At 42.2% G+C, this 27,722-nt stretch overlaps 1 protein-coding gene across 1 annotated transcript in view; it reads right to left on the reverse strand.

Annotated features, from left to right (window-relative positions):
• LOC128685992 (UDP-glycosyltransferase UGT5-like) overlaps positions 1-27,722 on the reverse strand; it is a 265,203-nt gene that overhangs the window by 18,907 nt on the left and 218,574 nt on the right. Inside the window, 1 exon segment of the mRNA XM_070083438.1 lies at positions 4,791-4,934. Coding sequence (XP_069939539.1) covers positions 4,791-4,934 — 144 coding nt within the window.

The following is a 27,722-nucleotide window of genomic DNA, read 5'->3' on the forward strand; positions in this document are numbered from 1 at the left end:
GAACCTCCGCCGCCCCCCAGTGTGGAGAAATTTTCTCCAGGAGGGGGGTATCAGCCCCCTTCAGCCCTTCAGCCCCCTTCAGCCCTTCAGCCCCCTTCAGCCCTTCAGCCCCCTTCAGCCCTCTCAGCCCTGAGGGGCCACTAGAAGGGGCGAGCGTCTTGTTTACTGCTAGAGTGAGTAATTGATCACAGATCCTATGCGTGGTCAAATGACCTCTGCTCCTTGCAGAGGTGTTGCAAAGTGTATTTTTATAAGAGACAGTACATCTCTTACTTAGCAGGACAATTAAGGAAAATCCTGCTCCCACTTTATTACCATAGTAAAGATAGTGTACATTGTTGTTTATGATTAAGACAGCAAGAAACAAACATTCTGCTTTGCTTCATCGAGGAGGTGACAAGGATGCAAGGTACTAGGTCAGCGTTTTTTTTTGTGCTGGGGCCAGTGACGGGATGGAGCCCTGTAGCGTCGGGCAGACTAACTTTGACTCTACTACGAGACACTGACGCCAGGATAACCAGCAAAGGACACTGATCTGTGCGTTAGTGTGAATAAAGTGTCTCACACAACACAATAAACACTTAAGAGAAGTGTGATCAGCTTCTCTTGTGATACATTGTGAACAATAAAGACGAATCTTGTTGAACATAGTGTACCAGTGTGCGTTTCCTAGACAATGGAAGACGTGGACATCCAAGGACACTTCAGCTTCTATCAAGTCACCGATATCTGTCGAAGGTGTTGAGAACACCATAGCTCACGTTACAAAGAGCAAGGTATGTTACGAATTTCTTGTAGATCGGGGGATTGCGCAATTCTTGAGTCACAAGGAGTTTGTAATCAACCTATAATCGGCAGTAAGGTGTGGACTTTTGAGTCCAAACAAGTAAGTATTCGTCAGCCATCATCGAATGAAATATGCTGACATAACACCCCTAGGGGTAATTTATACTTACAAATTGTATCTCTTGACAGCCCACTGTTGTGATGGTTTCGACAGCATCTAGACCTCGTCTGCAGGGACGGCTGTGTAGACGATTTGCTGTCATTTATCAGCTAAGTGTTCATTATATAATTATATCTTAGCTGGTAAGGCCAAATTCTCAACACTAGGTGTCCCAAATTCCTACTTATCTAACTGATAAATAATAATTATCTGTGTTCATTTACTGTTATGTATATAATGATACATTCAGCTAAATGCAATTTTCCACAACGCTACCTATATTGCATATTTATCTATGGCTAGTTTCAAGAATTTTTCTACCCTCGTAGCTCAGCCATAAACCAGGTAAGTAAGTAAGTAAGGTTGTTCTGGTTTACACAAATACAGTTACATAGATTATCAAACATAGCAGCATATGTGTAGAGAACCTGGGATAACCCAAAAAAGTCATACAGGGTGACTTATTTTTATTGGTATCCTATTTCTGTTGATTGCCTGTTCATCTATTGACAATTTATTGACATTTGCTCGCAATATTTTCCATTTCCTTTACCGAGGATATTTTCATGCTTTTTCGTAGTCTGCAAAAGATGTGATTCGAAGCTGCCTCTAGAGTTTTAGATCAGTTTGATACACGGATGAGGAACAGTAATAATGCAAGGGCAGTAGTAGCCTAGGGTATATATTTTTTTCTTTGCTAAGATTGAATTACACTTCGTTACATCTTATTTCTGTTTTATTCATGTTCTCACTTTCATGTTACACCTTTCGACTCTATTTTACTAGGTATCAGTCTATGATAGTATTCGTATTCTATGACGCAAAGCCGAAATTATCAAAGGCAGCCCGTGACACAGTCAGGTGGACCGTCACCGACCCAAAACCATACCTCACCCATCTCCTCACCAACTTCCTGGGTAAGGGGAGATGGTCATCTGGGAGGTTAACAGAAAGCAAGTTACAGAATATTAAGGAAAAGCAGTAGTCAGCCCAAAACCTCATTTAATCGATGTATTGCAATATGAATCATTTTACCCAAGTGGTTAATGCATTCTCAGATTTAAAGCTATGTGAAACATAAAAATATTATTCAGATTCACTAATTGGCAACCTATACTATCATTACGTAGGAAAATGTTCCGGATGTGCTCTACACAGAACTCTACATATTTACCTAACCCCGCATTTACCTATCCTGCTCCGTGACAACTGCACTGTTTCTTAGCACTGGGACCTCAAAGGCGATAAGTCACTCTGCCAGGCCTCTCTAGGCTATCATAATAAACCTACATATATAATATGTAAGTTGTAGTCACATCAACTTGTGTAACCGTACTTGTATACAGGGCCTTAGCTGACTTACTAATGTGTGGAACAGTTTATCATAGTCTACCCTAAAAATGAAACCAGAGTAATTGAGCGCTAACACGAGCATAGTTAAACCTCCTGTTACTCTTATATACTGTGACGGATGAGATTTCCGACGAGCGAATCATGTAGGAAAGGCGTGGAGAGCACTGGTCTACCATCAACGAATCCTTACAGGGACCCATTACATAATAAGCAATCCGCGAATTTTGTATAAAATTCTTACTTAACACTGAGTGCGACCAACTCTACTAAATATCTGTCAAGTTTGCAGTTTCCATCACTTGAATTGTATAGGGCATTCCTATCATGTTTGATGAGAAAGGCTTCAGTTATGTTCCTTTCCATAACAGAACTATTGGTTGTTGTTGTTGTTGTAGATTTGCCGATACTGTGCCTGAGTGCTGGGGAAGCACAGCTTCATGGTGATTAGTGGACAGGAGAAGGGAACAGCATTTTTGATGTTCCAAAATTTCGTTTTTGAGACGTAATCAAGTTGGATCCTGGTATTGAAGTCTGCTGGTTTAGAAAGACACGTAAGCAAACACTATAACATATTTATTAGAAAACGTTTCGGTCCTGGGACCTTGATCACTTCTAACATACAGAGGTAGAAAGACATTATATATATATAGACGGAGAGTGAGGTGTGAGTGACGCATGGTGACCTGAAGAATGCCATGTTGGCATGAGGACGGGTAGACGATGAGATCATGTGGCTCCTGTGTTGTTGGGCTTGTGGTGCTTAGCTTGCTTTAGTATCATGTATGCTAATGTTATTGAAATTTTGTGGTTTCCTGAGTTACGTTCAATTATGTCGGTGACGGTGATTAGTGAGGCTTCTAGGCACCTTTGGCGTCTGAGGTCTGGTTCGGTGAGAACGAGTTGTGCCTCATTCCAATTCATCAAATGCCCCGTGGAGTCTCTGTGGAGGACACAGGCGTACCTTACATCGTCTCTGCTACGGGCACTTCGATGCTCGTTCAGGCGGACCGCAAGATCTCTGCCTGTCTCGCCTATATATTTCTTGGGACAGAATCCAAAGGAAATGGTGTAGACGCCTGCTGCAGAAGTTAGAGTGGGGCTGTGTTTCGTAGTGAGGTCTTTGATAGATGATGTGTTTATAGTGGAAACACTGATGTTACTTATAGCAAGTGCCCGGCGAGTATTCGTGGCAACGTCACCACATGGGAGTACTATGAACTGCTTAGAGGGCTGTTCCTTGGGCGGTTTGTTGAACTGCATAGAGGGCCCATAGAACTGCCCTCTAAGCATGTGGTGATGTTGCCACGAGTACTCGCCGGGCACTTGCTATGAGTAACATCAACGTTTCCACTATAAACACATTATCTATCAAAGACTGCCTATGCATAATGTCCTTCTACCTCTGTAAGTTAGAAGTGATCAAGGTCCCAGGACCGAAACGTTTTCTAATAAATATGTCAAAGTGTTTGATTATGTGTCTTTCTAAACCAACTTGTCGGTATTTATAACCAATGTTTATACCATTGAAGTCTGCTATATGCACTTTTGATGTCCTTAAGCATTTGTTGTGGGATGTGACGGTGAGGTGTAGTCTTCACTCTTTACATGACTTCTTTTGATGAACTCTTTTTATAGTTCCTTAGTGTGAGACGTCACGAAAGCGCTTGGAATTTCACTATTCTTTCACAGTGGTTGTTTTGCATATATATATATATATATATATATATATATATATATATATATATATATATATATATATATATATATATATATATATATATATATATATATATATAGTATTAGAATTTAATTATTTCACTCTTTTATTTTTGTTTGTTTAGGGTGTGTTACGCTTCTTTAATGAACATTGTGACACTTTCCACTGTTTCGTGACACCAGAGCATAGTGACACTGAGCATGGCATAATAAAACATATTAGGACATAGTAACACTTAGCAGAGCATAGTGTCACTTAACCGAGCACAGTGCTACTTACCAAAGCATAGTGATACTTAGCGGGCAATAATAAGGCCAACCATCCGCGGTGACATTTACAATTAACGATAAGAAGTTGAGTGTATTTATATGGTTCACATTATTTTTATTTTATGTACAATTATTTTATTAGGTAAATTAAAGAGAAATGAACCTATGATACCCAGTAAAGTCAAACATTGTGACTTATGTCCGTTTTGTCCTTGTTTTTTCAGAGCATCGTGACAACATTTCTTGGTAAAAACTTACGACCGCGTTGTAACACTTACGAGAGCACGGAAATATATAATTGAGCATAGTACCACTTAGCATAACATGATAACAATTACAACAATATGGTAATACTCATGAGGGCATGATACCATCAACAAGGACATTAGTAACACATCCGAAGACACGGTAACATATAACATGTCATGGTAACGCGTTTAATGGTATTGTAACATTTACTTGTTCATTGTGAGTCATGCACATGTCTAGGCATAATAACACATACCAGTGCATGGTAAAGAAGGGTGAGCGGAGATGAGGAGCACCTCGGTGACGGATGACATACTCCACCCAGTACACCGTCCACTCCCCGGGAGCCATCGGCTGGTCACGCATCACGACTGATCGTCTCACTGCCTCCTGCATCAATCTGCGTGAAAAACTTGCATGTACGTTGCGTGTATCAACATATACGTAATGTGTACCAGTGTGTACACTGCGTGTATCTGTGCGATCGTTATAGTGTATGTACCAGCGTGAGTATTGTGTACCAACGATGCTGTGTATCAGCTTGTGTAGTGTGTGTCGGCAGTCCTGTACGTACATAGTGTGTACCAGCATGTATACTATGTATACCAGCGCTTACAATGTATGTACCGGCGTGTTTGCTGTGAATCGGCATATGTGTATGTACCAGCCTGTATGTTGTTTGTACCAGCCTGAACGTTGCATGTACCAGCATGTATACTATGTATACCAGCGCGTACAACGTACGTACCTACGTGTTTGCTGTGAACGTCTACAAGGAATGTTGCAGTAAGCACATATTGCAGATTAACGTGTTAGTGATAAAAACTAGGGCGTACGTCGAGTGTACCAACATATAAATGCTGTGTACTAGAGTGTCAGTGATGTATACTAGCATGACAGTGATGTATACTAGCATGACAGTGATGTATACTAGCGTGTCAGTGATGTATACTAGCATGACAGTGATGTATACTAGCATGACAGTGATGTATACTAGCGTGTCAGTGATGTATACTAGCATGACAGTGATGTATACTAGCGTGTCAGTGATGTATACTAGCATGACAGTGATGTATACTAGCGTGTCAGTGATGTATACTAGCATGTCAGTGATGTATACTAGCATGACAGTGATGTATACTAGCGTGTCAGTGATGTATACTAGCATGACAGTGATGTATACTAGCGTGTCAGTGATGTATACTAGCATGTCAGTGATGTATACTAGCATGACAGTGATGTATACTAGCGTGTCAGTGATGTATACTAGCATGTCAGTGATGTATACTAGCATGACAGTGATGTATACTAGCATGACAGTGATGTATACTAGCGTGTCAGTGATGTATACTAGCATGACAGTGATGTATACTAGCGTGTCAGTGATGTATACTATCATGTCAGTGATGTATACTAGCATGTCAGTGATGTATACTAGCATGACAGTGATGTATACTAGCATGACAGTGATGTATACTAACATGTTAGTGATGTATACTAGCATGACAGTGATGTATACTAGCATGACAGTGATGTATACTAACATGTTAGTGATGTATACTAGCATGACAGTGATGTATACTAGCATGACAGTGATGTATACTAACATGTTAGTGATGTATACTAGCGTGTCAGTGATGTATACTAGCGTGTCAGTGATGTATACTAGCGTGTCAGTGATGTATACTAACATGTTAGTGATGTATACTAGCGTGTCAGTGATGTATACTAGCATGACAGTGATGTATACTAGCGTGTCAGTGATGTATACTAGCATGACAGTGATGTATACTAGCGTGTCAGTGATGTATACTAGCATGACAGTGATGTATACTAGCGTGTTAGTGATGTATACTAGCGTGTCAGTGATGTATACTAGCATGACAGTGATGTATACTAACATGTTAGTGATGTATACTAGCGTGTCATTGATGTATACTAGCATGACAGTGATGTATACTAACATGTTAGTGATGTATACTAGCGTGTCAGTGATGTATACTAACATGTTAGTGATGTATACTAGCGTGTCAGTGATGTATACTAGCATGACAGTGATGTATACTAACATGTTAGTGATGTATACTAGCGTGTCAGTGATGTATACTAGCGTGTCAGTGATGTATACTAACATGTTAGTGATGTATACTAGCGTGTCAGTGATGTATACTAGCATGACAGTGATGTATACTAACATGTTAGTGATGTATACTAGCGTGTCAGTGATGTATACTAGCATGACAGTGATGTATACTAACATGTTAGTGATGTATACTAACATGTTAGTGATGTATACTAGTATGTCAGTGATGTATACTAACATGTTAGTGATGTATACTAGCGTGTTAGTGATGTATACTAGCGTGTCAGTGATGTATACTAGAGTGTTAGTGATGCATGCTAGCATGTCAGTGATGTATACTAGCATGACAGTGATGTATACTAACATGTTAGTGATGTATACTAGCGTGTCCGTGATGTATACTAGCGTGTCAGTGATGTATACTAGCATGACAGTGATGTATACTAACATGTTAGTGATGTATACTAACATGTTAGTGATGTATACTAGCGTGTCAGTGATGTATACTAACATGTTAGTGATGTATACTAGCGTGTCAGTGATGTATACTAGCATGACAGTGATGTATACTAACATGTTAGTGATGTATACTAGCGTGTCAGTGATGTATACTAGCATGACAGTGATGTATACTAACATGTTAGTGATGTATACTAGCGTGTCAGTGATGTATACTAGCGTGTCAGTGATGTATACTAGAGTGTTAGTGATGCATGCTAGCATGTCAGTGATGTATACTAGCATGACAGTGATGTATACTAACATGTTAGTGATGTATACTAGCGTGTCAGTGATGTATACTAGTATGTCAGTGATGTATACTAACATGTTAGTGATGTATACTAGCGTGTCAGTGATGTATACTAGCATGACAGTGATGTATACTAACATGTTAGTGATGTATACTAGCGTGTCAGTGATGTATACTAACATGTTAGTGATGTATACTAGCGTGTCAGTGATGTATACTAGCATGACAGTGATGTATACTAACATGTTAGTGATGTATACTAGCGTGTCAGTGATGTATACTAGCGTGTCAGTGATGTATACTAACATGTTAGTGATGTATACTAGCGTGTCAGTGATGTATACTAGCATGACAGTGATGTATACTAACATGTTAGTGATGTATACTAGCGTGTCAGTGATGTATACTAGCGTGTCAGTGATGTATACTAGAGTGTTAGTGATGCATGCTAGCATGTCAGTGATGTATACTAGCGTGTCCGTGATGTATACTAACATGTTAGTGATGTATACTAGCGTGTCAGTGATGTATACTAGCGTGTCAGTGATGTATACTAGAGTGTTAGTGATGTATACTAGCGTGTCAGTGATGTATACTAGCGTGTCAGTGATGTATACTAACATGTTAGTGATGTATACTAGCGTGTCAGTGATGTATACTAGCGTGTCAGTGATGTATACTAACATGTTAGTGATGTATACTAGCGTGTCAGTGATGTATACTAGCGTGTCAGTGATGTATACTAACATGTTAGTGATGTATACTAGCGTGTCAGTGATGTATACTAGCGTGTCAGTGATGTATACTAGAGTGTTAGTGATGCATGCTAGCATGTCAGTGATGTATACTAGCGTGTCCGTGATGTATACTAGAGTGTCAGTGATGTATACTAGCGTGTCAGCGATGTATATAAGCGTGTCAGCGATGTATATAAGCGTGTTAGTGATGCATACTAGAGTGTCAGTGATGTATACAAGCGTGTTAGTGATGCATACTAGCATGTCAGTGATGTATACTAGCGTGTCAGTGATGTATACTAGCGTGTCAGCGATGTATACTAGCGTGTCAGCGATGTATATAAGCGTGTTAGTGATGCATACTAGCATGTCAGTGATGTATACAAGCGTGTTAGTGATGCATACTAGTATGTCAGTGATGTATACTAGCATGTCAGTGATGTATACAAGCGTGTTAGTGATATATACTAGCGTGTCAGTGATGTATACTAGCGTGTCCTTGATGTATACTAGCGTGTCAGTGATGTATACTAGCGTATCAGTGATGTATTCTAGCGTGTCAGTGATGTATACTAGCGTGTCAGTGATGCATACAAGCGTGTTAGTGATGCATACTAGCATGTCAGTGATATATACAAGCGTGTTAGTGATGTATACTAGCGTGTCAGTGATGTGTACTAGCGTATCAGTGATGTATACTAGCGTGTCAGTGATGTATATTAGCATGTCAGTGATGCATACTAGCGTATCAGCGATGTATACTAGCATGTCATTGATGTATACTAGCGTGTCAGTGATGTGTTACAGCGTATAATTTTTATCAATCAGCTTGTTCAGTTGCAGGAAAAAAATTCCTGGACAGTCTCTCCTGGCCAGATATAATATAAGGCAACTTAGACGTAGTAAACAGGAGTGAAGGTTATTTTCCTCCATGAATTAGCGCAGCTATTAACGACAATGGTGACTGACAAAATTAACTGCCGGTTCTTTTTGTCCATCTACATAGAAATAGATTTATGAACGAATACGTGAATCAATTAAATTTCAAATATTATATCCAGTATTATATAAACAAAAATTATTAGAAAAGATTACCGAATATAATGTAAGGAAAGTATTATGATGGATAACATATCCGTAATCATCATACATCAGTTATATCTAAGCAGGTGAAGCATAACTTTGATGTGTTACAGAATACCTTTAATTTGAAGCTACGTTTTGTTTTTATTCAACTCAAAAAATATGATGGAACTGTTAGACTATGCATACTTTAACTACCAAGAACTCATTTAAAATTAAGTCTTTCTAAAATTTTCTCTCATACGTTTAGAGATATTTTTTTCATTTATGTTAATAAAAAAATAAAAAAGTTTATGCCAAAAGAGGCTTAGAAAACTTACCTAATAATTTAATTTAGTCTATTCCAAGTAAATATATTTTAGATAAGTTTAAAATAATTTAATAATATACAAACACAATTAAATATATTTTTTTCGTTAGGTTCAGAATGATGATTTTTGCAAAATTGTTGTATAAACAAATTTTAATTTTTCGACAATATATATATATATATATATATATATATATATATATATATATATATATATATATATATATATATATATATATATATATATATATATATATATATTTATATATATTAGGTAGTAGGTTGGTAGACAGCAACCACCCAGGGAGGTACTACCGTCCTGCCAAGTGAGTGTAAAACGAAAGCCTGTAATTGTTTTACATGATGGTAGGATTGCTGGTGTCCATTTTCCTGTCTCGTAAACATGCAAGATTTCAGGTACGTCTTGCTACTTCTTCTTACACTTAGGTCACACTACGCATACATGTACAAGCATATACATGTATATATGTACACACCCCTCTGGGTTTTCTTCTATTTTCTTACTAGTTCTTGTTCTTGTTTATTTCCTCTTACCTCCATGGGAAAGTGGAACAGAATTCTTCCTCCATAAGCCATGATTTTGTAGGAGGCGACTAAAATGCCGGGAGCAAGGGGCTAGCAACCCCCTTCTCCTGTATATATTACTAAATGTAAAAGGAGAAACTTTCTTTTTTTCCTTTTGGGCCACCCTGCCTCGGTGGGGTGAAAGAAAGATATATATATATATATATATATATATATATATATATATATATATATATATATATATATATATATATATATATATATATATATATATATATATATATATGTTGATATTTTGTGTCTTATGCCCAAAAATGTAGATATACACCATTTTCTTGGAAAATTAAATAGCTTAGCCCATTCTATAAACTTTACTGTTGAGTTTGAAGAAAATAATTCATTGCCTTTTCTAGATGTTTTAATTATTAAGGGTAATAATAAATTCAAATTTAAAATTTACAGATAACCTACAAATAACTGTTCCTATGTCCACTATTATTCCTCGCATCAAGATAGAGTCAAACTGTCTGTTTTCTCATCAATGTTTTTGAGAGCTTTACGAATTTGTAGTCCTGAGTTCATAGATGAGGAAATATCCAAAATTTATGAAATAGGTAATGATTTAAAATACCCAAGAAATGTAATTGATAAATCTTTTAAAGTTGCTAGAAGCACTTTTTATAATCCAAAAAGGGGCAACCAGCCTTATTCTACTAAAAATATGTTGGTTCTCCCTTACCATGAAAACTTGGTTGATATGCCTTCTCTTCTTAAGACTTTTAATATTAAAGTTGTATTCAAAAATCTTGATACAGTAAAAAACTTTTGATAAAGAATTCCCCCCAAAATGCTGATGGATGTGTTTATAAGATTCCTTGTAAAATTTGCGATAAAGTTTATTGCGGTCAAGATGGTAAAAATCTCGAACTAAGATTAAAACAACATAAATATAGCATTAGAACTGGACAAGATTCCAATGTTCTATTTATTCATGTAAGAGATTTTAACCATCCAATTGATTTTCAAAAAGTTGAGAAAGTAGTATTAAGCAAGTCCATGGTCGACAGGAATATAATTGAATCTTGTTTCATAAAAAGCAGTTTTGACAATAATATGAATATTTCCTTTGGTTTATATAAATTAGATCCATTTATAATTAATAGAATTTGGGAAGAATTTAATAATACACTGGACAAATAATTTTTAAATTTTCTTGGGTAGAATAGCTTGGGGGTGAGTTGTGCAAGGGACCTATCCAAGTTGGCTCGCCGCACGTCACGTGTTTAACCGTTGTGAGATCTGATAGTGAGGTGCTGGCTGGACCCCTTATATAGCTTCCTTGGATGCTTCACTTTCATAGTTCCTTGATAATGTGAGTAGTCACGAAAGCGCTTGGAATTTCTCTATTCTTTCAGAGTGGTTGTTTTGCATATTTTGAAATCACCTGTTTACTGTGATCTTATTGCATATATATATATATATATATATATATATATATATATATATATATATATATATATATATATATATATATATATATATATATTATATATAGGGAAGTATGTTATTGTACCCATGAACAAGTTCATTCATTAATAACAACACTGCGACTAGTCAAGGAGTCGAACCCGTGCTGCTTTGGCCTGCCTCATGATGAGCGAAAACTCATGACGCCTTAATCCACGGGACTAGTCACAGTGCTGTTATTGATCAATACCACTTGTTCATGGGTACAATAATATAAAATACTGCTCGTTGTACTAGTACACCAAACCGGGAGAAGAATGAAATTATCCCAGAGTCATCCATACCACCATATGTCCTTCTCAGAGAAAATAAGTGATTTAATATTTAACCTCTTTCTCTTTCTGTGTCAACGATTTAAATGTTCCCTAATTTTACTTGTGAAATAACAATGGTTGGCAGATAGGAGACTATAGCTACTGTAACAGGAATACTTTGAATGCAGCGAAACATAAAGATTGATTAATACCAAGACGCACACTGGTCCACGTCACACTGGTCCACGTCACACTGGACCCGCCCGTCACACAAGCACCTTTCAAATCCATTTCTTATGTTATATAAATTTATTTTTAGTTACATTTAATGACAATGTTTGATCTTTAGTTCCTTATGATTGACTACTGTATGGCAGGGTGGCACAACAGACAACGTTTAACTTTCAATTTGGGTTATGGTCAATCACCTACATAACAAGTAGTTTAACATGTCAATTTACCAGTACAAAACAATAACCTAAGCTAACTTTCTCTCCAAGAATAGGCTATTAGAGTTATTGGTGACATTTCGTTGGATAATTTTTAAAAATGGTAATGCATAATTCTGAGTTAGAGGGGAGGTGTCACCGATACAAACATTAAAGTCTAGAATTATTAGTACTATAGACAATAGATGGAGGTGGTACTGGGAAACCTCATGCATTATCACGGGAGAGAGGAGAGGACGATCCAGCAAGACTGAAGCCTGCACCCACCTTATGTAGCTCAGATATTGAGAACATCACATATGAAAGGCCCGTCGGAGCTAGTGATCACGTGGTCCAAAGCTTCGAATGTATAGTAGAGTTACAAGTGGAGAGGGAAGCTGGAAGGGCAGGACGAATGAAACCGAACTACAAAAGGGGTGACTACACAGACATGAGGAGCTTTCTACATGTGGTTCAGTGGGAGAGAGAATAACCATTAAAATCAGTAAATTTTTTGATAACAACATGCAAGAAAGAAGAGGGGTAACAGAAATAATGAGAAGGCTAGGACAAGCCCTTGGTTCACTAAAAAGGCGAAGAGAGGCGAAAACTTAGTGCGCTAGGGAATAGAAGTATACAAGGTCAAGGACCCAGAAAAACGAGAGTACTATATGAGCCAGAAATAAATATGCACAGATATGGAAGGAAGCCCAGCGACAATACGAAAATGACAAAGCAGTGACCACCAGTGACCACCTCGTCTCACACAGTCACAACCACCAGTGACTACCTCGTCTCACACAGTCACAACCACCAGTGACTACCTCGTCTCACACAGTCACAACCACCAGTGACCACCTCGTCTCACACAGTCACAACCACCAGTGACTACCTCGTCTCACACAGTCACAACCACCAGTGACCACCTCGTCTCACACAGTCACAACCACCACTGGCCACCTCGTCTCACACATTCATATCCACCAGTGACTACCTCGTCTCACACCGTCAAGTCCACCAGTGACTACCTCTTCTCACACAGTCACAACCACCAAAGAATACCTCGTCTCACACCGTCAAGTCCATCACTGACTACCTCGTCTCACACAGTCACAACCACAAGTGAGCACCTTGTTTCACACAGTCACAACCACCAAAGAATACCTCGTCTCACACCGTCAAGTCCATCACTGACTACCTCGTCTCACACAGTCACAACCACAAGTGAGGACCTTGTTTCACACAGTCACAACCACCAGTGACTACCTCTTCTTACACAGTCACAACCACAAGTGATTAACTTGTCTCACTTCGTCACAATCACCAATTACTACCTCGTTTCACTCAGTCACGTTTATCAGTGACTACCTCGACTCACACAATCACAACCACCAGTGACTGCCTCGTCTCACACAGTCACAAATACCAATGACCACCTCGTTTCACAAAGTCACAACCACCCGTGACCACCTAGTATCACACAGTCACGTCCACCAGTAACTACCTCGGCTTACGCAGTCAAGTCCACCAGTGACCTCCTAGTCTCACTCAGTCACAAAAACCAGTGACCACCTTGTCTCACGCAGTCACAATCAACAGTGACTACCTCTTCTCACATAGTCACAACCACCAGTGACCGCATCCTCTCACATCGTCACAACCACCAAAGACTTCCTCGTCTGATACAGTCACAACCACAAGTGACCACCTCATCTCACACAGTCAAAACCACCAGTGAATACCTCGTCTCTCACAGTCAAAACCACCACTGACCATCTCGTCTCACACCTTCATATTCACCAGTGACTTTTTTTTTTTATATTTTATTTAAAACGTTGTATTACAACATAAAAGAATAAATATATAGAAGACCACAATCCCTTAACAAACAGGTATCCAAAATATAATTCATAATCACAGTACACCATATAATTCATAATCACAGTACCCCATATAATTACCATGCAAACATGCATCCTTATACCTGAACTAAACATTTCCCATATATGGTAACTCTGACATCATGATAATACACGAGGTCCAGTGAACCTTCTAACCCAACCATCCTACTTTACATGTGTCTGTTATATACAGTGCACCACTAAACACCACCTTGACCATCCCCAAAAAGCCTTACACTCGAGGCTTCCTAACCATAATATTGTCACTTACGACGTACATTACATAATAATAACGGTAAGTATACCAGAACTATCAGTACTAACTTAGATATTTAATGAAGTGTTACATAACACTTAAGAACTTGTACATATATGTTATTTAAAACCATACATAAGACAATAGGACAAAAAACAAGCAGATTACATTTCAAGAACATTACCTTCACATTTTTTTTAACACTATTTCTATTGCATCCTATTATACTTTTGAATTTTATATAGCAATCCCTACCCCACCTCCTTTGCTGGACTGACTGAGTGCCACACTTCTGGCGCAGCAAAGGATACATAAGAAGAAATAACTAATAATTACATGATCACACCAACATACTATTACAGAATAACTAAAAGACGTACTAAGTAAATTTGAACCTACTTATAAATTACATTTCAACGCAAAATACACATTTAGTATCAAAAGGAGAACCCCATCTTCACCGTCTGAGCTTATTAGACATTTTCACCATTCTGACACATCAATATTATTATTAATAATAAACTTTCACATTTACATTGACTAAAAAAAATTAACATATTCAAGTCCTGAGACAATAAAAAATTTACATCTACACTACAAATAACTTCTATCCTCCTTACAACTCCAGATACTTTTTTATTTTCTCACTAATACATATTCCCATTTTTTTATGTATTATGTTCAACAAGATATATATATTTATTAACAATGTTCCAGAGCAATATCAGACTTACTCTGTCACGCACTAAGTTACACAATATAACTTATGGCTCCTAATAAAACATGTACCGGGCAGTACTACCTCAATCATTAACAAAACCAACCTGGCAAAAGACACTTCAGAAAGCCACCCCCTGCCATCCCCTGACCCCATGCTATCTGAATTAAAAAAAAAACACAAACTCACGTTCCCTTCCATGCTCAAGTTCGTACCTGACGTCGAAAGTCATAAAACCCCTGTCTCTTAACCAAATGTCACCAGTCCACCCCCCCCTACGCCCCCCCTTATTCCTAACGACTTTACACCCATATGCTCCACTACCACACACTTTTATTCCACCTTCCATCCTCCACTAGTCTCAAAAAAAAACAAGAATGCCAGTTTAGGGAGAACCAGCCCAATCCAGCTCTAAACTACACCCAACCCTAACATTACACCTACCGACAGATTACGATAACCCAAGGGAAAACTATTTACCCACAACCTCCCATATAGTAGCCTATTTCTGCATACTGTACGATACACACTCGCCGCAAGCTTCCGCACCCTACATTCACCCCCCACCTCCCGCATGCACCAAGACACATACAAAAAATCTGCCACAACATACATCACTGCCCTCCGAATGTCCTTGGAAACCCCTCCCACATCAAAATGCAAAGCCCTCAAAGTCGATATGTTTCTCCCCCTCCTGCCACTATAGCCCAGAACTCTCGCTAACCATGCCCTTACTAAACCCAAGTTTTCACAAAAATATATGGCATGAAAAGCCGTCTCCTCTTCCTCACAATGCAAACAAGTGCCAGCACCTACATAACCCATTCTATATAGCACTGACCTTTTAGCTAAAATTCCCATAAAGAATCTATAAACCACTTCACGAACCCTTGGCTTTAATCTGATCTTCCGAAAGTCTTCCCAAATGCCCCTCCAATCATACATTGGGTATGTAGCTACTCCCTGTATCACTGTACCCTGCCAACCTGTCCTCCCAAGCCTACTTACCCTTACTTTTCTTGCTTCCCTTACTGCCAACAAATTTCGCACCATATCTTCACACTCCAGTAGTGCCTTTCCCTTCCACCATTTTTGCACATCCTTCATGACCTCTCCCACCCTTCTACCCCTCTCCCCTCCCACCCTCAAGTATCGCTGCTTCACATACACTGCCTTCACTCGTGTGTCCAAAGGTATAAGACCCAGCCCACCCTGCCGCACGCCCATCATCACCACCTCCTTCCGTAGCCATGGCTTCCCATAACCCCACACATACCTCAAAACCACCCTCTCCAGTTCCTGAATATCACACGACCTCAGGGGATATATTTCTGCCACGCCCCACACTTTACTGTACACAAGTGTATTTACTACCACCACCCTCTGCTGTAATGTTACATCCCCAGCCCTCCACCCGTGCATCCTACCCATCGCTCTACTCACTACTTCCTTGGAATTTATTCTCTGTGCCTCCCCAGCGTCCGCCATATACACAACCCCACATATCTTAATTCTATCCACTATGTTCCACCCATACTGTTCCCCCAACCCTCCCCCCACCCACGTGCCTACTTCTAATAACTTTGACTTTGCTCCATTAACCCTCATCCCTGTCGCCCCACCAAAAATCTCTATTATACGTCCCACATTCCCCAATCCTATTTCCCCTCCTACCAAAACTGTGGTGTCATCCACATACCCCACAATACCACATCTCCCAGGACCCACCTTTCCCTGTTCCCACACTCCTTCCTCTATAAGTCTATAAAAAGGGTCCTGCATGCATGCAAAGAGGATTTGAGACAAGGGGCAACCCTGTCGCAAACCCATCCCCATCTGCACCGGCAACCCTAACTTTCCATTAACCTGTACCCTGACCGTTGCAGGCGTATACAAAGTAGTCGCCCAGCGCACAATCTCATCACCAAAACCCTGTTTTTTTAAAATACACCACAACATATGTCTATCTACACTGTCATAAACCTGCTCCCAATCAATCCCCAAGATCCCCCCCCGTTGTCTACCCTCCACAAAATCCTTAATTCTTCCATGCCCCTCACGCATACTTCGACCTGGAATCCCACACTGTCCTCTATGTAGGACTCGGTCAAGCACCTTTTTCATACGGTTACCTAAAACCTTCGCAAAAACTTTATAATCTGCACACATGAGGGAGATCGCCCTAAAAGCTCCCAAGGTCTTCCCCCCCCCTCCCTTATAGACCAAAACTACTACCCCCGTGCCCTGCGATTCCCCCAACACTCCCCTTTCCTTCATACAGTTAAACAACCGGACCAGACATTCCTTCATACAATCCCAATGTGTAATATAGAAATCATTAGGAATTCCATCAATGCCCGGCGCTTTTCCCCTACTCAAGCCCATTATCGCCTCCTCCACCTCCTCCTCACTGATCGTACCCTCTATTACCGCACTCTCCTCCTCCCCTAAAATACCTCGAATTCCTTCTCCCAGAATCTCTCCCTCCCTCTCTCCTCCCTCCCTCTGCTTAAAATTCTCCCTAAACCAATAATCAGCATAATTGCTCATTCCATCCGTGGTACTAAGTACCTGCCCCACCCTATATCCCCCCACCCCTTTACACACCTCTAATCCCATAATCGTGGTCATCTGTTGCCTATTCCTAAATCTCCTCAAAACACATCCTGACGGTTTGTCACCCCATAGAACCTCCTCTAAACCTTCCCTCACACGTATCGCATCAAAACGAGAATTTTGTATATCCCTCAATCTTCCCCTTAAAACCTCTATTTCTCCATGTCTAGCCCCCCCTCCCCCTTCATAACAATCATTTAGCTGCCCCTCTAAATATTTCTGTAACCCATACCTCCACCTCGCCTCATCCCTTCCTCTATGCTGGTAATACTCCCTAATCTGCAATTTAGCGTGCTTCTCCCACCATTCCAAGACATCCTCCTCTTCGTTGCGAGCCTCCCATAGTTGCTTCCACCATTCCCTAAAAAACAACCCCTCCCCCTCTCCCTGAAGTAGCCTCACATTCATTTTCCAATAACCCACATACCTACGAACCATCCCTTCCCATGCCATCTCTGCCAAAACGGCACGATGGTCCGAAAAACCTAAATCTATCGTCGTTACACGTTCTACTGTTATATCTCGAGTTATATATACACGATCCAACCTGGCAGCATAACCCCTCCGCATAAACGTGTGCTCTACTTTCCACCCATCGCCCCTGACTATGTCATAAACCCCTGCATCCCTCAACAAATCCCTCAATACTCCAAGTACACACCCTGCCCCTCTCGGCTCCACATCCTTATTCCTGATTACACAATTCCAATCCCCACCTATTATAGAAACCATTGGTAAACCCCGCATGTAGAAAAGCAAAACCTCCCTTACAAAATGCACCTTTACCCGTATGTTACTATCTGCCGGCATATATATCCCCAGAAAACATACTCTAATCTCACCCCATATCCCTTCCACCCTCACCACCCTCCCCTCCCCTCCCTCTTCCCACTTGAGCACGTGGAATGGGCTGGACTCCCTCACTGCCACTGCCACCCCACCCTTTAATTTCCCTGAACTACCAAGATACATCCTAAAACCGTTCAGCCTCAACTCTCTGCCATACTTGAAATTGTGTTCTTGAATAAAACACACATCAATGTTAAAACGCCGCAAAACATCCTCCAACCATACTCGTTTACCGTCAGCTCTAAGGCCATTCACGTTTATCGTTAGACACTTAAAGATTCAGAAAGGGTGGCTTTCCTCTATGTCTCTGTGTCCTGTCTGTTCCACTCTTTGCTGCTTCTGTCTTTTCCCGTGCACTCTTTCCCACCTGTACCCCCTCCCCCCCCTGTGCACTACCCTGCCCCTTCTTAATCACTCCTGCCCACGTCTTCTTCCCTGTACGATGAGCTGGTGTTATAACATCCTCATCTGACGAGCCTCCAGCCCTCTTTCTAGATGTGCCCTCAATTTCCATATCAGTATTTCCATTGCCCTTGTGCACCTCAGCTTCCACCTGTAGCAACTGCAACATGCCAGGCTCTGACCCCAGAGGCTCTGGAATCTGCTCAATCAAGTCCTTCTCAACCATCAGAATTCTCCTGTTTGTAGTTGGGTTCTCCTCCGCAGGCACGTCCAGGAAAGACTTAATCATCTCCTGTAGGGGCGTAGATAACTCCTGTGGATCACCGGTCTCTCCCACCCCCACAGGCTGCTGCTCAACTCCCGGGCCCGCTTGCGGGGGAGCATCCGAAGCCACTGGTAGTGTCACACAATTCTCTAACTCGCCCTCCACTTCATCCGCCCAATTACCTTTGCCTGCTGCACTCAAAGACTTCGGCAGAGGTTCCGCCTGAGACTCTGTGTCTACTTGCCGTTCCCAAGGCCGCGGCGCTGCTGCTTTACCACATCCGGCCGCCATGTGGTCAAAAGCGCCGCACAGGCGACACGTCTTTCGTTGTCCCGCGTAGGTCACGTACAGCTGTGTCCTAAAATCCTCCAGGACAACATACGATGGAATAGGTCTTCTTAAAGACATCTTGACGGTGTAAGATCCAGCCGGCAACCCTTCATAGATTCCCTCTGTCCATCGAACCAAAGTTATACCATGCACCTCACCATATCTTTGAAATGTCTCTCGGATATCCACATCGTCTGCCTCGAAAGGAACGTTGCGGATCCTCACCCAGGTGTAGTATTTTGAGGCATCTCGCAGGCGTACCTCCAGACCAGACGATACGGTGATGTTCTTCTCCTGGTACTGAGTCACCGTCCTTTCATATGCCTCCACTGTGCAGAAATTTATGAAGATTCGTGATGATCCATTAAGTGCTACTCCGTGCAATTCTTCAACTTCAATGCCAAACGTGTCCCGAATAATCGTTGGTAATAAAACAGGGGCATTCGTAGGGTAAATTGCCCCTTTAACAAGGTCAACACACACGGTGTTGCTCCTCCTGCGGTAGCTGGCAGCCATCTTGGTGAAAACAGGAAGTTGCGCACCAGAGAAAGCAGGAGCTGTTTGCGCAGTGCGTCCACTCAGCCCGAAAGCGAAGAGGACAATACAGTGACTACCTCGTCTCACACAGTCAAGTCCACCAGTGACTACCTCGTCTCACACAGTCACAACCACCAGTGGCTACCCCGCCTCACACAATCAAGTCCACCAGTGATTACTTCTATTCACACATTCAAGTCCACCAATGACTACCTCGTCCCACGAAGTCACAACCACCAGTGGCTACCTCGTCTCATACAGTCACAGCCACAAGTGACCACCTCATCTCACACAGTCAAAACCACTAGTGACTGCCTCGTCTCACACAGTCACAACCACCAGTGTCCACCTCGTCTCACACAATCAAGTCCACAAGTGACTACCTCGTCTCACACAGTCACAACCACTAGTGACTACCTCGTCTCACACAGTCACAACCACCAGCGACCACCTCGTCTCACACAGTCAAGTCCACCAGTGTCCACCTCGTCTCACACAGTCACAACCACCAGTGTCCACCTCGTCTCACACAATCAAGTCCACAAGTGACTACCTCGTCTCACACAGTCACAACCACTAGTGACTACCTCGTCTCACACAGTCACAACCACCAGTGTCCACCTCGTCTCTCATAGTCAAGTCCACCAGTGACCACCTCGTCTCACTCAATCACAAAAACCAGTGACCGCCTCGTCTCACACAGTCACAACCACCAGTGACCACCTTTCTCACACAGTCACAATCAACAGTTACTACCACTTCTCACACAGTCACAACCACCAGTGACCACATCGTCTCACATCGTCACAACCACCAATGACTACCTCGTCTGATACAGTCACAACAACAAGTGACCACCTCATCTCACACAGTCAAAACCACCAGTGAATACCTCGTCTCTCACTGTCAAAACCACCACTGGCCACGTAGTCTCACACTTTCATATCCACCAGTGACTACCTCGTCTCACACAGTCAAGTCCACCAGTGACTACCTCGTCTCACACAGTCACGTCCAACAGTGACAACCTCGTTTCTCACAGTCAAGTCCACCAGTGACTACCTCGTCTCACACAGTCACAACCACCAGTGACTACCTCGTCTCACACAGTGACGTCCACCAGTGACTACCTCGTCTTACACAGTCACGTCCACCAGTGACTACCTCGACTCACACCGTCAAGTCCACAAGTGAGTACCTCGCCTCACAGAGTCAAGACCACCGGTGACTACCTCATCTCATACAGTCACAACCACCAAAGACTACCTCGTTTGATACAGTCACAACCTCAAGTGACCACCTCATCTCACACAGCCAAAACCACCAGTGAATACCTCGTCACTCACAGTCAAAACCACCACTGGCCACCTCGTCTCACACCTTCATATCCACCAGTGACTACCTCGTCTCACACAGTCAAGTCCACCAGTGACTACCTCGTCTCACACAGTCACGTCCAACAGTGACAACCTCGTTTCTAAAAGCCAAGTCCACCAGTGACTACCTCGTCTCACACAGTCACGTCCACCAATGACTACCTCGTCTCACACAGTCACAACCACCAGTGACTACCTCGTCTCATACAGTCGCAACCACAAGTGACCACCTCATCTCACACAGTCAAAACCACCACTGATCACCTCGTCTCACACCTTCATTTCCGCCAGTGACTACCTCGTCTCACACAGTCACGTCCACCAGTGACTACCTCGTCTTACACAGTAACGTCCACCAGTGACTACCTCGACTCACACCGTCAAGTTCACAAGTGAGTACCTCGCCTCACAGAGTCAAGACCACCGGTGACTGCCTCATCTCATACAGTCACAACCTCCAATGACTACCTCGTCTCACACATTCAAGTAAACAAGTGACTACGTCGTCTGACACAGTCATGTCTACCAGTGACTACCCCGTCTCACAGTCACAACCACCAGTGACCACCTCGTCTCACACAGTCACAACCACCAGTGACTACCTCGTCTCACACAGTCACAACCACAAGTGTTCACGTCGTCTCACACAGTCACAACCACTAGTGACCATATCGTCTCACATAGTCACAACCACCAATGACTACCTCGTCTCACACAGTCAAGTCCACTAGTGACTATCTTGTCTCACACAGTCACGTCCACCAGTGACTGCCTCGTCTCAGACTGTCAAGTCCACCAGTGAGTACCTCGTCTCACACAGCCAAGTCCACGAGTGACTACCTCGTCTCATAGAGTCACAACCACCAGTGACTACCTCGTCTCACACAGTCAAGTCCACCAGTGACTACCTTGTCTCACACAGTCACGTCAACCAATGACTACCTCGTCTCACACAGTCACAACCACCAGTGACCACCTCGTCTCACACAGTCACAACCATCAGTGGCTACCTCGTCTCATACAGTCACAGCCACAAGTGACCACCTCATCTCATACAGTCTCAACCACCAGTGACTACCTCGTCTCACACAGTCACAACCACTAGTGACTACCTCTTCTCACACAGTCACAACCACCAGTGTCCACCTCGTCTCTCACAGTCAAGTCCACCAGTGACCACCTCGTCTCACTCAATCACAAAAACCAGTGACCGCCTCGTCTCACACAGTCACAACCACCAGTGACCACCTTTCTCACACAGTCACAATCAACAGTTACTACCTCTTCTCACACAGTCACAACCACCAGTGACCACATCGTCTCACATCGTCACAACCACCAATGACTACCTCGTCTGATACAGTCACAACAACAAGTGACCACCTCATCTCACACAGTCAAAACCACCAGTGAATACCTCGTCTCTCACTGTCAAAACCACCACTGGCCACGTAGTCTCACACTTTCATATCCACCAGTGACTACCTCGTCTCACACAGTCAAGTCCACCAGTGACTACCTCGTCTCACACAGTCACGTCCAACAGTGACAACCTCGTTTCTCACAGTCAAGTGAACCAGCGACTACCTCGTCTCACACAGTCACAACCACCAGTGACTACCTCGTCTCACACAGTGACGTCCACCACTGACTACCTCGACTTACACAGTCACGTCCACCAGTGACTACCTCGACTCACACCGTCAAGTCCACAAGTGAGTACCTCGCCTCACAGAGTCAAGACCACCGGTGACTACCTCATCTCATACAGTCACAACCACCAAAGACTACCTCGTTTGATACAGTCACAACCACAAGTGACCACCTCATCTCACACAGTCAAAACCACCAGTGAATACCTCGTCACTCACAGTCAAAACCACCACTGGCCACCTCGTCTCACACCTTCATATCCACCAGTGACTACCTCGTCTCACACAGTCAAGTCCACCAGTGACTACCTCGTCTCACACAGTCACGTCCAACAGTGACAACCTCGTCTCACACAGTCACAACCACCAGTGACTACCTCGTCTCATACAGTCGCAACCACAAGTGACCACCTCATCTCACACAGTCAAAACCACCAGTGAATACCTCGTCTCACACAGTCAAAACCACCACTGACCACCTCGTCTCACACCTTCATTTCCGCCAGTGACTACCTCGTCTCACACAGTCACGTCCACCAGTGACTACCTCGTCTCACAAAGTCAAGTCCACCAGTGACTACCTCTTCTCACACAGTCAAGTCCACCTGTGACTACCTCGTCTCATACTGTCACAGCCACCAGTGCATACCTCGTCTATCACAGTGACGTCCACAAGTGACTACCTCTTCTCACACAGTCAAGTTGACCAGTGACTACCTCGTCTCATACAATCACAACCACCAGCTATTACCTCGTCTCACACAGTGACGTCCACCAGTGACTACCTCGTCTTACACAGTCACGTCCACCAGTGACTACCTCGACTCACACCGTCAAGTCCGCAAGTGAGTACCTCGCCTCACAGAGTCAAGACCACCGGTGACTACCTCATCTCATACAGTCACAACCACCAATGACTACCTCGTCTCACACATTCACGTCCACAAGTGACTACCTCTTCTCACACAGTCAAGATGACCAGTGACTACCTCGTCTCATACAATCACAACCACCAGCTATTACCTCGTCTCACACAGTGACGTCCACCAGTGACTACCTCGTCTTACACAGTCACGTCCACCAGTGACTACCTCGACTCACACCGTCAAGTCCGCAAGTGAGTACCTCGCCTCACAGAGTCAAGACCACCGGTGACTACCTCGTCTCACAGTCACAACCACCAGTGACCACCTCGTCTCACACAGTCACAACCACCAGTGACTACCTCGTCTCACACAGTCACAACCACAAGTGTTCACGTCGTCTCACACAGTCACAACCACTAGTGACCATATCGTCTCACATAGTCACAACCACCAATGACTACCTCGTCTCACACAGTCAAGTCCACCAGTGACTATCTCGTCTCACACAGTCACGTCCACCAGTGACTGCCTCGTCTCAAACTGTCAAGTCCACCAGTGAGTACCTCGTCTCACACAGCCAAGTCCACGAGTGACTACCTCGTCTCATAGAGTCACAACCACCAGTGACTACCTCCTCTCACACAGTCAAGTCCAGCAGTGACTACCTTGTCTCACACAGTCACGTCCACCATTGACTACCTCGTCTCACACAGTCACAACCACCAGTGACCACCTCGTCTCACACAGTCACAACCACCAGTGATTATCTCGTCTCACACAGTGACAACCACAAATGACTACCTGGTCTAACACAGTCTCAACCACCAGTGACTACCTCGTCTCACACATTCACAACCACCAGTGACCACCTTGTCTCACACAGTGACAACCACCAATGACCGCCTCGTCTCACACAGTCACGTCCACCAGTGACCACCTCTTCTCACACAATCATGCCCAGAAGTGATTTTTTTTTTTATATTTTATTTAAAAACAACATACACATGATACAAGCCGACAATTAGCAAATCCAAAACCGTGACAGACACTGTCAGTACACACACAATAAACAAAAAAAAACATTTTAACATATTGATATAACGAAATTCTACCGTAAGAAACCCAACCCGTTTACGGGAAAAAAAAACATACCGACTACAAAACAGAACGTCGGAGTCATAAAACATGTAGGAATAAGTCCTATAATCATGTATATATGTATATACATACACATGCACATATACACATACATGTATGTGCACATATGTTCTTACAGCACAGACTGGATTATACTAGAACAAACAAACAAAAAAAAGGACTTATCACTAAAAAAAAAAACTAGACAAACTAAATACATAACATCCAAAACAGAAGTGTCAGACAATGTCAGGTACACACAAAAAACATTGTAACACAGTGATATAACAAATTCTACTAAAATAACCCAACCAACCGACTTCCAAACAAACAGTCGGAGTCATTATAAAACATGTAGGAATGAGTCCTACAAGCACACACACACACACATATATATATACATATATACATATATATATATATACATATATATATATATATATATATATATATATATATATATATATATATATATATATATATATATATATATATATATATATATGCAAAACAACCACTCTGAAAGAATAGAGAAATTCCAAGCGCTTTCGTGAGTACTCACATTATCAAGGAACATAGTTCCTTGATAATGTGAGTACTCACGAAAGCGCTTGGAATTTCTCTATTCTTTCAGAGTGGTTGTTTTGCATATTTTGAAATCACCTGTTTACTGTGATCTTATTGCATATATATATATACATACATACATATATATATATATTATATATATATACATATATATACACATATATATACATGCATACATATACGCATGCATATACACACATACGTGTATGTGCACTTGTTCGTACAGAACAAACTGGATCATACATAGAAATAAAGCTCTAAATGACTTTTCACCAAATAAACTAAAAAAATATTACATCCAATGATAGAACTATACCTAAGACATTGGTTCCCACAAACACACCTACACACACACAAAATTAATGTTACCTATTAACACTCAATATATAATATGACCTTCCAGTCAAATGAAGGGTATATATAAACCCCATCAAATACTTTTATATTTTCGTACATAGGTCATTTTGTACCCATTCAATACGATAAAAAAGAGACGTATGACAAGGATAAATCTAACATCAGATTCGAATGTATAAAACATATCCTCACAATATACATATAAATATAAACCCCCTATATAAAATGGTTCTCATAACAATAAGAGAAAAAACAGAAAATCACATACTACTTTTGACTCTGTGATTTTACAAATTCATAAAGGTCTACATACCCCGGAGCCCCCGACGGCTCCCTGCAAAAAAAAACTTTACCCACATCTACCACCTTGCAAACCAATCAACCTTCCTCATCAGGCTTCCAATCACTCCAAGAGGACACACCACTGAAGAGACCAACCCCTTGCCTCTCACCCCGTCATCAAACGGAGTAGACGTTCAACAGTAAGTTCACGATATCCCTCCGGAAAACTAATTGCCCACCTTCCCCCATATAATTGTTTGTTCCTACATGCTGTCCTATAAAAACACGCCGCCAACGCTTTTATCCTAATGTTTCCCTCCACCTCCCTCATCCCCCAAGAAACATACAAGTAATCAACTATTACGTATCTGATAGCCCTCCCCACCTCTTTGGGTACCCCTCCCATATCTAACATTAAAGCCCTGAGGGTTGATATCTGTCCCCCCCCCCCAATAAAAAGAAAACCCTCTTCAACCACAATCTTACCACCTCCAAAGCAGAACAAAAATATACTACATGAAAAGCCGTTTCAACTTCCCCACAAAAACCACATGATGCCTCTCTCACAAAACCCATTCGTCTTAGCACCTCTTTCGATGCTAACGTCCCCATAAGAAATCTATATACTAATTCCCTCGCTCTTGCCGGTATTCTTAATTTACTAAATTCCACCCATATCACTCTCCAATCATATGTGGGATACACTGCCATCCCTTGCATTGATTTCTGACGACGACCCACACCCACTAACCGTTTTACCTTGAGTTTTTTAACATTGCGGACCTTTAACATAAACCGCAACATATCTTCACACTCCACTAAGTCCCTGCCACCCCACCATTTGCGGATATCCCCCATCACCTCCCCCACCCGAAGACCCCTTTCCCCCGCTGCCCGAATATACCTCTGCTTCACATATAGCGCCTTCACCCTAGACCCTAATGCCATCAATCCCAATCCTCCCTGTCTTACCGCAGTCATTACCACATCTTTACCCAACCACGCCCTCCCAAAACCCCACACATACCTTAAGGCTCTTCTTTGTAATTCCATAATATCCTGACTTCTTAAGGGGTAAATTTCCGCCACTCCCCACACCTTACTATAAATCAGTGTATTTACCACCACAACCCGCAGTCCGGCAGGCCGGACTTGAGTCCTGGAGATGGGAAGTACAGTGCCTGCACTCTGAAGGAGGGGTGTTAATGTTGCAGTTTAAAAACTGTAGTGTAAAGCACCCTTCTGGCAAGACAGTGATGGAGTGAATGATGGTGAAAGTTTTTCTTTTTTGGGCCACCCTGCCTTGGTGGGAATCGGCCGGTGTGATAATAAAAAAA

Source organism: Cherax quadricarinatus, chromosome 9 (assembly GCF_038502225.1).
Source record: "Cherax quadricarinatus isolate ZL_2023a chromosome 9, ASM3850222v1, whole genome shotgun sequence".
Classification (NCBI taxonomy): domain Eukaryota; kingdom Metazoa; phylum Arthropoda; class Malacostraca; order Decapoda; family Parastacidae; genus Cherax; species Cherax quadricarinatus.